General features: G+C 38.8%; 1 protein-coding gene across 4 annotated transcripts in view; it reads right to left on the bottom strand.

Moving 5' to 3' along the window:
* TTC29 (tetratricopeptide repeat domain 29) overlaps positions 1–13,545 on the bottom strand; it is a 265,346-nt gene extending 251,801 nt beyond the window's left edge. For 2 of the 4 annotated variants that reach the window (XM_073230444.1, XM_073230447.1), the window contains exons 1-5: positions 13,412–13,545; positions 12,770–12,816; positions 11,514–11,661; positions 7,551–7,648; positions 5,744–5,827 (exon numbers count right to left, since the gene is read on the bottom strand). In XM_073230444.1, coding sequence (XP_073086545.1) covers positions 5,744–5,827; positions 7,551–7,642 — 176 coding nt within the window. In that variant the 5' untranslated portion in view covers positions 7,643–7,648; positions 11,514–11,661; positions 12,770–12,816; positions 13,412–13,545. Of the gene's footprint in view, positions 1–5,743; positions 5,828–7,550; positions 7,649–11,513; positions 11,662–12,765; positions 12,817–13,411 lie in introns of all 4 variants that reach the window. The other 2 variants (XM_073230446.1, XM_073230445.1) reach the window with 2 other exon arrangements.
* Positions 13,546–13,966: the final 421 nt, after the last annotated feature.

Raw genomic sequence — 13,966 nt, 5'->3', positions numbered from 1 at the left:
AGGATATCCATTCTTGTCAAGTGCATATGGAACATTCTCCAGAATAGACCACATACTAGCCCACAAAAAGAGCCTCAGCAAAATCCAAAATATTGAAATTCTACCAACCAATTTTTCAGACCACAAAGGTATAAAAGTAGAAATAAATTATACAAAGAAAACAAAAAGGCTCACAAACACATGGAGGTTTAACAACATGCTACTAAATAATCAATGGATCAATGAACAAATCTAAAATAGAGATCAAGGAATATATAGAAACAAATGACGACAACAACACAAAGCCCCAACTTCTGTGGGACGCAGTGAAAGCAGTCCTAAGAGGAAAGTATATAGCGATCCAGGCACACCTGAAGAAGGAAGAACAATCCCAAATGAATAGTCTAACATCACAATTATCGAAATTGGAAAAAGAAGAGCAAATGAGACCTAAAGTCAGCAGAAGGAGGGACATAATAAAGATCAGAGAAGAAATAAACAAAATTGAGAAGAATAAAACAATAGCAAAAATCAATGAAACCAAGAGCTGGTTCTTTGAGAAAATAAACAAAATAGATAAGCCTCTAGCCAAACTTATTAAGAGAAAAAGAGAATCAACACAAATCAACAGAATCAGAAATGAGAATGGAAAAATCACGACAGACTCCACAGAAATACAAAGAATTATTAAAGAGTACTATGAAACCTATATGCCAACAAGCTGGAAAACGTAGGAGAAATGGACAACTTCCTAGAAAAATACAACCTCCCAAGACTGACCAAGGAAGAAACACAAAAGTTAAACAAACCAATTACGTGCAAAGAAATTGAAACGGTAATCAAAAAACTACACAAGAACAAAACCCCAGGGCCGGACGGATTTACCTTGGAATTTTATCAGACACACAGAGAAGACAAAATACCCATTCTCCTTAAAGTTTTCCAAAAAATAGAAGAGGAGGGAATACTCCCAAACTCATTCCATGAATCCAACACCACCCTAATACCAAAACCAGGCAAAGACCCCACCAAAAAAGAATATTACAGACCAATATCCCTGATGAATGTAGATGCAAAAATACTCAATAAAATATTAGCAAACAGAATTCAACAGCATATCAAAAGGATCATACACCTTGACCAAGTGGGATTCATTCCACGGATGCAAGGATGGTACAACATTCAAAAATCGATCAACATCATCCACCACATCAACAAAAAGAAAGAGAAAAACCACATGATCATCTCCATAGATGCTGAAAAAGCATTTGACAAAATTCAACATCCATTCATGATAAAAACTCTCAGCAAAATGGGTATAGAGGGCAACTACCTCAACATAATAAAGGCCATATATGATAAACCCACAGCCAGCATTATACTGAACAGCGAGAAGCTAAAAGCATTTCCTCTGAGATCGGGAACCAGACAGGGATGCCCACTCTCCCCACTGTTATTTAAAATAGTACTGGAGGTCCTAGCCACGGCAATCAGACAAAACAAAGAAATACAAGGAATCCAGATTGGTAAAGAAGAAGTTAAACTGTCACTATTTGCAGATGGTATGATATTGTACATAAAAAACCCTAAAGACTCCACTCCAAAACTACTAGAACTGATATCGGAATACAGTGAAGTTGCAGGATACAAAATTAACACACAGAAATCTGTAGCTTTCCTATACACTAACAATGAACCAATAGAAAGAGAAATCAGGAAAACAATTCCATTCACAATTGTATCAAAAAGAATAAAATACCTAGGAATAAACCTAACCGAAGAAGTGAAAGACCTATACCCTGAAAACTACAAGTCACCCTTAAGAGAAAGTAAAGGGGACACTAACAAATGGAAACTCATCCCATGCTCATGGCTAGGAAGAATTAATATCATCAAAATGGCCATCCTGCCCAAAGCAATATACAGATTTGATGCAATCCCTAGTAAATTACCAGCAACATTCTTCAATGAACTGGAACAAATAATTCAAAAATTCATATGGAAACACCAAAGACCCCGAATAGCCAAAGCAATCCTGAGAAAGAAGAATAAATGGGGGGGGATCTCACTCCCCAACTTCAAGCTCTACTATAAAGCCATAGTAATCAAGACAATTTGGTACTGGCACAAGAACAGAGCCACAGACCAGTGGGACAGATTAGAGACTCCTGAGATGAACCCAAACATATATGGTCAATTAATATTTGATAAAGGAGCCATGGACATACAATGGTGAAATGACAGTCTCTTCAACAGATGGTGCTGGCAAAACTGGACAGCTACATGTAGGAGAATGAAACTGGACCATTGTCTAACCCCATACACAAAAGTAAATTCAAAATTGATCAAAGAACTGAATGTAAGTCATGAAACCATAAAACTCTTAGAAAAAAACTCAGGCAAAAACCTCTTAGACATAAACATGAGTGACCTCTTCTTGAACATATCTCCCCAGGCAAGGAAAACTACAGCAAAAATGAACAAGTGGGACTATATTAAGCTGAAAAGCTTCTGTACAGCTAAAGACACCATCAATAGAACAAAAAGGAACCCTACAGTATGGGAGAATATATTTGAAAATGACCGATCCGATAAAGGCTAGACGTCCAGAATATATAAAGAGCTCACACGCCTCAACAAAGAAAAAACAAATAACCCAATTAAAAAATGGGCAGAGGAACTGAACAGACAGTTCTCCAATAAAGAAATACAGATGGCCAACAGACACATGAAAAGATGCTCCACATTGCTAATTATCAGAGAAATGCAAATTAAAACTACAATGAGGTATCACCTCACACCAGTAAGGATGGCTGCCATCCAAAAGACAAACAACAACAAATGTTGGCGAGGCTGTGGAGAAAGGGGAACCCTCCTACACTGCTGGTGGGAATGTAAATTAATTCAACCATTGTGGAAAGCAGTATGGAGGTTCATCAAAATGCTCAAAACAGATTTACCATTTGACCCAGGAATTACACTCCTCGGAATTTACCCTAAGAACGCAGCAATCAAGTTTGAGAAAGACAGATGCACCTCTATGTTTATCACAGCACTATTTACAATAGCCAAGAATTGGAAGCAACCTAAATGTCCATCGATAGATGAATGGATAAAGAATATGTGGTACATATACACAATGGAATACTACTCAGCCATAAGAAAAGGGCAAATCCTACCATTTGCAGTAACATGGATGGAGCTGGAGGGTATTATGCTCAGCGAAATAAGAGAAGCAGAGAAAGAGAAATACCAAATGATTTCACTCATCTGTGGAGTATAAGAACAAAGGAAAAACTGAAGGAACAAAACAGCAGCAGAATCACAGAACTCAAGAATGGACTAACAGGTACCAAAGGGAAAGGGACTGGGGAGGATGGGTGGGTAGAGAGGGATAAGGGAGGGGAAGAAGAAGGGGGGTATTAAAATTAGCATACATGGGTGGGGTGGGAGAAAGGGGAGGGCTGTACAACACAGAGAAGACAAGTAGTGATTCTACAACATTTTGCTATGCGGATTGACAGTGACTGTAAAGGGGTTTATGGGGGGACCTGGTATAGGGGAGAGCCTAGTAAACATAATACTCGTCATGTAAGTGTAGATTAATGATAACAAAAAAAAAAAGCAGTTCCTGTATGGTGACCTCCGATGAGTTCTACAGAATGGTATAAAAGGCATATCAAAGTTAGGGCAAAGGGTCTGTTTGTGTTTATACAGAGGATCAAAGCCTAATTTGGCTACCCAGAAAATGAACTAACATACAATATGAAGAACTTCCAACAACAGCACTCTCTGGAAGAGTCATATCAGAAGATGATCATCAAAAAACCTCAACAAAGATCCAGATGATGCTGGAGTTGTAGCTGCATCCACCCCACTGGTTCCTGGACTTGAAGAAGGAGATATCTAAGCTGGCCTGTGCTTTCATTAAAGCAACAAATTTGACTGGATCTATACTGTTGGAACTCAACCAAGAATTAGGAGAAGTGCAAGTTGTAGCGCTCCAAAATCTTACAACTACAGACTATCTACTGTTAAAAGAACATATGGGATGTGAATAGTTCCCAGGAAAGGGTTTTAATTTCTGATTTCTCTCAGACTGTTCAAGTACAGTTGGACAATATCCATCATATCATAGACAAATTTTCACAAATGCCTAGGATGCCTAACTGGTTTTCTTGGCTTCACTGGAGATGGCTGGTAATTATAGATCTGCTTTGGTTATGTAACCGTATTCCTATTATGTTAATGTGTGTGTGCAATTTAATTAGTAGTTTAAAACCTATACATGCTTAAGTTACTCTACAAGAAGATATGTCAAAGAAATAATCAATCCTCCCATGTTTTCTTCCATCTGTTACTCTATTGCTTTTCTCTTTCCTTCCTAATTACAACCCTTAAATTGAATTCATGCCTCATATCGAATTTACCGAGTATCATAATTCCTCCAGGTGGTAAAGATACCTCGAGACAAACGCTGCGTATAGAAGCCACAGGGCATAAATCTGCAAAGAAGTAAAAAGCTAACCTTTTCAAAGAGTATGGCTTCTCTCTCACTTACCAACTTTACATCTCCCTGTATGGCCCCGGAAGATGACTGTTTAGCCAGAGACGGGTAAGATTCCTCAAGGGAGGAACAACCTAAGACAGGCACAGTCGCAGGGGGGCCATCAGGTGAGAAATTGGGGATCAACAGAGGTGAGGCTTAGAACCTCACCCCCCCCTTGTTTTGAGAGAAATCTTCTGTACCCGTGGATGTTTTAATGCCCTTGTCTAGCTTGGATTAACACATAGTCTACAGGCACACAACTGATCATCTACAATTGCTCTCTTACAACACTAAACTATGTTTTCTACCTTTATCTTGCATCTACCTACCACTTCAGCATTTTATTAAAAATAAAAATAGTAATAATAATAAAGGGAGAAATGTGGGATCCACATTTAAATCATGTATAAAAATCAAACGAATATTCATATTTCACCTGATTGTTTATAGTTCATAATGCGTGATCAAAACCGAAAGTTTCTGTGATGACTGCCCTTGTACTGTTCACCATGTAAGAATTTATTCACTACGTAAGAATTTGTTCACCATGTAAGAACTTGTTCGTTATGCTTCAGAAGATTGGAGACTGATGAGAATTAGGCTTGAGATGGATTAATGATTGTACATTGAGCATTGACTCCCCTATACAGAATTCTATTGTTTTTAACAACCATTTGATCAATAAATATGAGAGATGCCCTCTCAAAAAAAAATCCAATTTAGAATTATTCTTAAATTAACCATTTATGCCAAAATTAACCAATTATGCTTAAATTAACAAATAATAGTCATTAATTCATTTTGTGAGCTCTTGGTAGGGGAAAGAAAATACATTAATAAGGGATTTTCTTTAAACCACCAGAAAAACGATATATAAATCTTTCTCTTAAAGCTTTTTTCTCTACCAATGAAGCAAAAAATACACTTTAAAATAGAAATTAATAAGCAATTAATGGCACAGACTTAATAAAATATTGTAAATGTGATAGTGTAATATCTTGGTAAATATGACAATTTTAAAAGCTATAAAATAAAAGCCTTGGATATATGTAAATTCAATAGACATGACTTATCACTATTTAATATGAGTTTTAATTTTTAAATGCCATATTCCAATGAAAAAGTGTATTACACAGGAAAAAGTGAAATTTCATTGAAGAATCAAGACAAAGAAACAAACTTTATATTAAAGTACCTTTAAGAGGTTATACTTACGCAGCAACCTCCTCTTTTGACAATCCTTTGAAATTCATATCCAGATAATGATCTATGTCATCTTTTTCTTTGATCAATTGAGACCTAAATGAAATGGAAAGAAATTATAAAGCATTGGCTTATCAAGTTGAAAAGCTACCAAATATATAAAATGCCACCAGGAGAACAAAAATTTTCAGAGTATAATACCATAGAGAGTAAATGTTTTACAATAGGTGTAGAATTAGATTGTTGATTAATAACTTCAAAATTGTACTTTTCTTGAATGGGAAGAGATAGGGAAGAATATTAAACTCCATGCACAAACAAATAAAACAGCAACACATTAAAATAATCCAAATTCTTAAATAAATTTTCTCCTCAAATCTTCCAAGAGGTTCCATTCTACTCACGCTGTTTCACAATATAAATTTCCAACTACAGAAGCCATGTTTAGTTTGGCACAGGATATGGAACTAAGAACACCTATTTGATACAAATGTGAAAATTTGTTCCAAACACCATCAAATTTTGTTTTGAAATGCTGTTTGAGTGTTTTTATTTTATCAAACATAAAACTCAAATTATTATTAAAAGTTCAAGGTGCAAAATGATTACAAGAAAAATTTACTGAGAAATGTTTCTTACATGTAATATATTCATTCTTCACACCATCTTGATCTTTAAAAATAAGCCTACCATTAACATCTCACAACAATGGTATTATGTGACTAAACAAGTATCTATTTTTATTCAGTAGCTTATGGAATATGTTAATAGAAACTTTGCCTTAAATGGTTATGATAAAAATATTTTTCTTCAATAAAATACAAGATGAAGTTTTCTTTAAAATACGTCTGATTTTTAAGATTGTGAGATTGGGCTATATTTTTGCTCATGTTGGAAAGAAAGAAGGAATCTCAATCATTAAAAAAGACAAGAAGGATAAGCTTTTTCAGATTTTGTGAACATTTCATTATTCAAAAGTAAAATGGAAAATAAGAAATATATACTAGAATTATGCATCTACTAAAAACACTCTTTTCAAAAAATTTTTAAAGAATATTTTATTTGCTATTATTAGAGAACTTTTATGTCAGTCTAGCTGAATGTATTTATTTTGTTCTGGGGCAATGAAGGAATTGTAAAGTACACATATAAAGAAAATCAAATCTATATATGCAGATTGCTCATACTGATAAATAATATTTGAAGTACTAAGAATCAGTAAAACTATAAATGGCAATTTCTAAATAACACAATCTTAGTTAATATTTACAATTATGACAAAACACATCGAGTTCTCCATGCTGCAGTTTCCCAATAACAATTCCAGGAGTTCAGCAGCTGTTCACAGACAGCAGCAGTTTGGACAATGTATTTTCAGGTCCTGGGATCATTTCAGGAGCTCAGTCACGCCCGCCAATCTACCCTAGTGATAGGACTGTGTCTTCCTTCCTCCAAGACAGAAATCAGCACTCAGGCCCTTGTGGAGTAGAAGCCATACACCTTCCCTTCTTAAAGCTTCTGCTTGCAGTTCCCCACACACATTTTCGAAAGGGAACACATGTCCAAAGCTTTAGAGGAACCATGATATAATTGGAATGGGAAATAAAATGATCAAATGGGCACTAGCTTGCTATATGGATACATTTTTAATATTTGAATGAGATTCATCTATCCTTTTGAAACAGCAGATTTGAATATTATGAATAAAACAATATCCTTTCGTCTTTAAATAATTTTATTTTCTGAGATGTGCTACTGACATTTCTTACAGCAAGAAATTGATTCTGTAGGAAAAGAAATGAAAATCAGGGTCACATACCTTGGAATAGCACTGGGGGAACATGGCAGCTTCTGTCTGGCTAAGGATGTAAGCTTTGGGCGCGTCATGGGTAGTCGGGGCAGGGTGGTCATTTCAGACTACAAAAACAGAAATGGTATTTTAAAGAGTAAATATTTCAAAGAATCTTTTAACACATTATTAGAGATCCATAGTCTCTCATCTGAACTGAGAACATCTCTGTGAGTATAACGCTCTTGTTATTTAGGAATGATTCTCAGTGAGTGAAGTCTGCAGGTCGCTTCTCTCATTATTTCCTTATACTATGTGCCTTTTGGCCAATTTATTATTGTCTACATCTCCACCATGAAGTGCATAAGGAGAAAATCTGATAAATGAAGATTTAAACAATCAGAAGCTTTGGTATGAGTTTTGTTAAGAGACATGGTTGCAATTAAAGAGTGAAGATCTTTAGGACAGTTATGGATTTCAATGTCATGCTTTGATTTCTGGTTACAATCAGTAATTGAAAATTGCTCACACTTGGCTGTTTTCCAAATACCATGTCACAAATAAAGGCTTTCCCTCAGAAGTGATAGATGCTAAGAATGATTCTCAACAAAGATACAACTCTCCTGAGACATACAACTACAACAGTATAACAAATTACTTCAAAACATTGTGGTTTAAAAAAGATTATTTAAAACAATAAGCGTTTTTTTTATCTTTCATACTTTTCATAGGTCAGGAATTAGGACAGGGCACAAAGGGTATGGCTTCTCTTCATTTCACAGTGACAGGGGCTTCTGGAAAGACTCAGAATTTGGGGGTAACTCCATGGTAAGGGGTCAAGAATGATCTGTTTAAGTGTCTTACATATCTGGTAGTTGATGCTGGTTATTAGCTGGTACCCCAGCTGGGCTTGTCTGCTAGAACACATGCATGTGGCTGCCTCATATGGCATGGGCGTCCACACAGCAAGGCAGCCTCAGACTTCTTTTGTGGCAGTTGAGTGCTCTGACCACAAGTATCCCGAAGAAAAGCCAGGTGAAAGCTGTATCCCCTTTCTGGACCTGGCCTTGGAAGTACATAGCATCAACAGCCGGCCAGTCAACATTCAAGGCTAATGAACATAGACCCACCTATCGATGGGAGAGCATCAAGTTACAGTGCAAGAAAAGAATGTGAGGAGGGAGACGTGTTGTGGCCATCTTTAAGAAATGCAATGTGTCAGTGGAGAGGGTAAGTAAGCAATAAAATAACAGAGGTAGTCTATAAAATCAAGTTATCTAAAACTTGCACTAACGAAGTATGGATATAATGTCTGTGCCTCAGAATGGGAAAAATGTCAGATGTTACCAGGGCTTTCAGATGCAAAAGGACCCACACTTTTACAGTTAAATAGAGAGCCATCAAAAATGCTGGAGCCTCCTGATCCCACCACCCCTATGTCCACTAGTTTTGATCTTCACCCTTGGCCTCACCAAGCACCTGGAAGGCTTGTTTTAGGTTTAAAATCACTTGCCTCCAGCATTTTACTACCCATGTAACCTAGGTTAAAGCAGCATCAACCTGGGCCTTGAGTATAGGCAATAGATATTTATTGAACTAGTACTTAGTGCCAGCTACTGTTCTAGATGCTGATGATACAGCAATGAACAAGAAGACAAAAATTTCTGACCTCACAGAATTTACATTACAGGAGTGAATGTGGAGGAAAAATAGACAATATACAAATAAGCAAAATTTATAGAGGATTAGATGATTATACGATCTATAGCCAAAAAAAAAAAAAAAAGCAGGGAACTAAAAATTACCCAAATGCTCATCAGTAGTGAAGTGACAAATAAGAGCAGGAGATGAAGTCAAAGAAGGTAAGGAGAAATCTGATGGTGTTCCAATGGTAGAAGGTCTTGAGGATTACTCTAAAAATTGTGAAATTACTCTGATTGAGGTAAGAATCCATTGGAGGATTTGGGGCACAGAAGTGACATAATCTGTCTTCTACCTTGAAAGGATCACTCCGGTTTCTCTTTTGAGCTTCGACTGTAGGGGGAGGAACGGCAGACAGCAGAGAGGCCAGATGGGAGGCCGCTGTGAAATCTGGATGAAAAAGGCTGGTGGTTTAGGTAGAGTAGGGGTGGAGAGACATGGTCAGACCTAAGGGAGAGCCAGCTGTGGACAACTGAGATGTGATATTCCTCTAGAGCTACAAAGCCCACGTGGAGGGAGGGGAGTAGGGGGTGAGGTGGAGTGGGGGTGGGGTGGGGGATTGGAAAAGCAGTAAGATTTAAGGGAAACTCTTTTGAAATACAGTGTTGGAATAGACAGGTTCTGAATCAAAGATGACTAAAATGGCCTGAAAATAATTTTTTGCATAATTAAAGAAAAAATTCTCATGCAGATCACTGTCATGTTTTAGATATAATAGAATCCTAATATTATCCAGGTTTTCAGGGCATGATATGATCTATAAAACAGAATGTCCCCTTACTTTTACATAGTTACAGTTTTAAAGCACACATTCTAAAGAGGAAATGTTAGTCCCCTCCTCCAGAACAAACATTAGAATTATAACTTAATTCTTTTGTAATTTAAAAGAAATCGATTTTTCTGATCAGATGTTATATAACTAGTTGAGTTACTTGGATAACCAGAACTTACTAAATGGCAACATTATGTACAGCATGTGGTGAGAAGTCAGCACCAACACAGAGTTAGATCTCACGCAGGTTTGAAGGGGCAGCAAAGGCTCCCTAAACCCACCTCCCAGGAGCCTATTTCAGAGAAGCTGTGAGGACTACATTCCAGAGTCCCCTGATGTTACGTAGCAAAGCTGGGACATCTTAGTTCTTAATCCTTATCTGTCCCTACTAGATTTCCAAAGGGAGAGAAGAAAATAATGACTGTGTCGGTTTCAGTCAGGGCATTCCATCCTCTATGAACTAAGACTCTGCTTTGAGAGACCCAGCGTGTTTACCAAGGGCATTGGGGCAGGGGTGCTGTCTGCATTGTAGCAGGGGTGTTCGAAGGGATCGCCAAGGAGCTTCAAAATGAGGAAATAATACTTGGAATTTCTCCAAATACTAGGAAGACCCAGCCACTTGTCAACAGACAGAGGGACTGAGCCCCAGAGCTCTCAGCCAGCCAACAGATCCTATCAAGGTGTGTATAATCTCCCCTCAAAAGTTGGGCTACCAGTATGTGATATAAAATCTATCCTTTTTGATGTTTACTTGGGTTAGATGATTTTTGCTAGAAAACATGGGCATCTAATGAAATCAAATGCAAAGGTTATAATACATGGAGATGAACATGTCACACATATGAGCTATGATTTTTTTTTTCAAAATCTGAGTCAGTACTTTCTACCATTAAAGTTTCAACTGCCAGTTCCTTCATTTTGCTCTCCTCTGATCTGAGAACATTATCAGCAGGAGCACCTTTGCTCTTAAATTTAGTTTAATGTAAGTATTCCAAACCCTGCTGGCAAAGCCTCAAGGCACAAACTCTGAATGGGGGGTGGTCAGAGCTGAATGATAAAGTGGAAAAAAGTTATTAAAATGCATGTTGGCAAAAAAATCTCTCTCAACTAATCTATTTTGGTAAGTTTATGTTGAGTTAGGGTGGCTGTTGAGCAGGCTCCCCCTAAATCCCCATCCAACCTGGCATAAACCTGTTGGGAAAAGAGATTTTGTTTTTCACAACGGATACATGGCCACATAAAGGTATTTTGTTTTACACAAGAGTTAATGTATGAACTGAATTTCATGACACACATAATATTTAAAATGCATCGAATATTTAAAGGGATCCTAGAACAAATTACTTGCTTATTTAAGTAATCACTATCTCTTTTATGTTTTATTAGTTCAGTCTAATTTATGCTGATTTTTCTTAAATAGGAAGTAGTTGCATTCTAGAGTATAAAAACAGCCAAAGGGAAAATAATTGAGAAAAAATGCAAGCATGCTTAGGGGTCTTTCATTTCAGACTTAAATTTACCTGAACAGAGAAGAAAGCCTTTTGCTCTTTCTTAATATGAGTTGTATCATTTTCCAGATATGTTGGCCAGATAGCGTTCCCGGCTTAGGTGAGTAACAGCCATGAGAAATGGGACTTGTGCTGCTGGGTGACCGGCCTGGGCCTGAAGCTGGGAGGGAAAACATTGTCCTTAACAGGGCACCTCATCAGGGTTCTCTTAGCTCAGGACCATGGGGAAATCACACAGGATGGGTTTGTCTTCAGGAAGGGGAATGGTTCCCATTCAGGTGAGTAAGGGAGGAGAATGAGGGGTGCCTTGCTGGCTGCTAGCAAAACACACTCAGCCCCAGGAGCACAGGGTGAAGCAGAATATTAGATAGACCCAGAGGCGGCTTCCCCAGTGCCAGCAAGTAGGCTGGGCTACACGTGGCACTACTGGGCTGAGACAAAGATCAAAAGGCTGCCTGAAGCTGTTCCACTGTCGGTATTCAGGGTATTCAGAGGAGATTTGGTGGATTCTTTGATCTGCTGGTTGGCTCCTGAACCTCGGTTACAGTCTCTAAGCTTGGACCCACTTGAGAAGACAAATAAGAATGGAGAACTACAGGATGAAAGGTTTGAGAGCGCTGCGTCAGGCTGACTGTGTGCCACGGTGCGAGTTTAAATTTCTGGCCCCCAGGTAAAAATTCTTCAAAGAGTAACCCTCTTGCCCACTATCTTCAGAAATACCCTTATCAGGAAACACAAAGAAAGGCGAGGCTTTCGCTCGGTGGAGACTGCCTGCTTGGGGAGTGACTACATCTGCGGCTGACCGCACTCTCCAGAATTCAGTCACTTTGAGGTAAAAGCTGAGATGTGAGAAATAGAGCCAATGAATCACAGCTAGCCAATTTATTATCTGTCATCGAGAGTTCAAAATAAATGTGATTTTACTATCACCGACAAAATCACTTATAAGAATGAGAACTCTTTATATTATCACCACAAGCTGTTTTACTATGAAAACTGAAAGAAAACTACAGGAGAAATATCAATAGTTATGACCTGAAAAGAGTAAAAGAAAATTCAGAGAAACAAGTTTAAAGAGTCACTAAATGTTTATTCCTTGTGTCATAATTTTTGGACACTTCTTTCACTCCATGATAGGTAATTAGATGGACTGTTAAATAAAATAAACAGGAATCACACATTTCCTACCAACTGACATTTACTGATGGTTAAATCAAAACAAAAAGAACAAAAAGTGTTTGAAGGCCGACCACGTTTCACTTACTTACATTTGGAGATTACTACTGAAGGTGTCCCCAGGCTTACAGACTTCAGCCTGAAAAATCGAGAATAATGAAGGAGAGAACAAAAAAAGTTAAAAATCAGTTAGTAGAATAACTCTGCTCCTAGCCCCAAATCATGAAATGATTCATTCATACAAAAAAATAGCAAGTACCTGTCATGTGTTTAGATGAACTTTTTTTTTTAAACCCAAAATGAGGCTCTTTGGGAGAAAGTAATCACGAATTCAGTGAAATGCCAATACATTTGTAATATGCTTATGTATTGCTATATTGCTACAAATGTGATACTAGGGATAACAATTGGATTTCTCAAACTTAGCAGAGATGGGAGTTATCTTTACCCAGACAGAGGGCATCTCAGTTCCCCTCCTACTACTACCTAGAGCTAAACAAGACTAACAATTTATTCCCACGCCTGTTTGATCGACCCACTGCTCTGAGGGTCAGGTGAACTGGGGACCAAGAGGGGCGCCTTTCCCTGCTCCGCCTTCTCTTGGTTTCCTGAGGTCAGCAGCGAGGGCCTCGGCCCAGGGGGCCTGACGCGCAGCCTGCAGGCTGGGGGTCAGGGAAGGGGCTTCCGGGAAGAACAGCCCGCCTCTCCTTGAAGCCGTGAAGTCCGACACGAACCTCCATGGACTGGCCCTGGGGAAAAACTCCGGTTTTCCTTTCCGCCGGTGTGTCCCCCGCCAGCGGCAGGGTCCGGGCACAGGCGCTGCCCCTGCTCCCGCGGAGGTTGTGAGACGGGCTCAGTCCCGCTGAGCGGACGCGAGGCCGTCTCCATAGAGACGGGGGCGGGGCAGCGCGGGCGGGGGCGGGGCAAGGCTGAACCGGGGTCGGGATAGGGGCAGCTCCCGGACTGGGGCGCGGGGGCGGGGCCTACCGAGGGAGGATTGGGGCCTCCAGACCCAGCAGGCTTTTAGGGCAAGGCTGCTGACAAGTTAGACCTCTTTCAGAAATTAGTTTCCCCAACCCAAGCTCCTGGAACGTGCCGCCCTGAATCATTTCCCTCATGACACTTTATTCTCAATAAGTTGGAACATTTTCCTGTTGGCCACAGGATTGATTGAAAAAAGCTCAGTATGGCTGGCATTCATGACTGTGACCTGGTGCCACCTCATCCAGCTAGCTAAGTCATTCATTTCCCTTGTCTTCAGCCTTTGTTAATGTCAGATTCATCTTTCC

Source organism: Manis javanica, chromosome 3, assembly GCF_040802235.1.
Source record: "Manis javanica isolate MJ-LG chromosome 3, MJ_LKY, whole genome shotgun sequence".
Taxonomy (NCBI): domain Eukaryota; kingdom Metazoa; phylum Chordata; class Mammalia; order Pholidota; family Manidae; genus Manis; species Manis javanica.
This window is presented reverse-complemented; position numbering and strand designations above follow the sequence as displayed.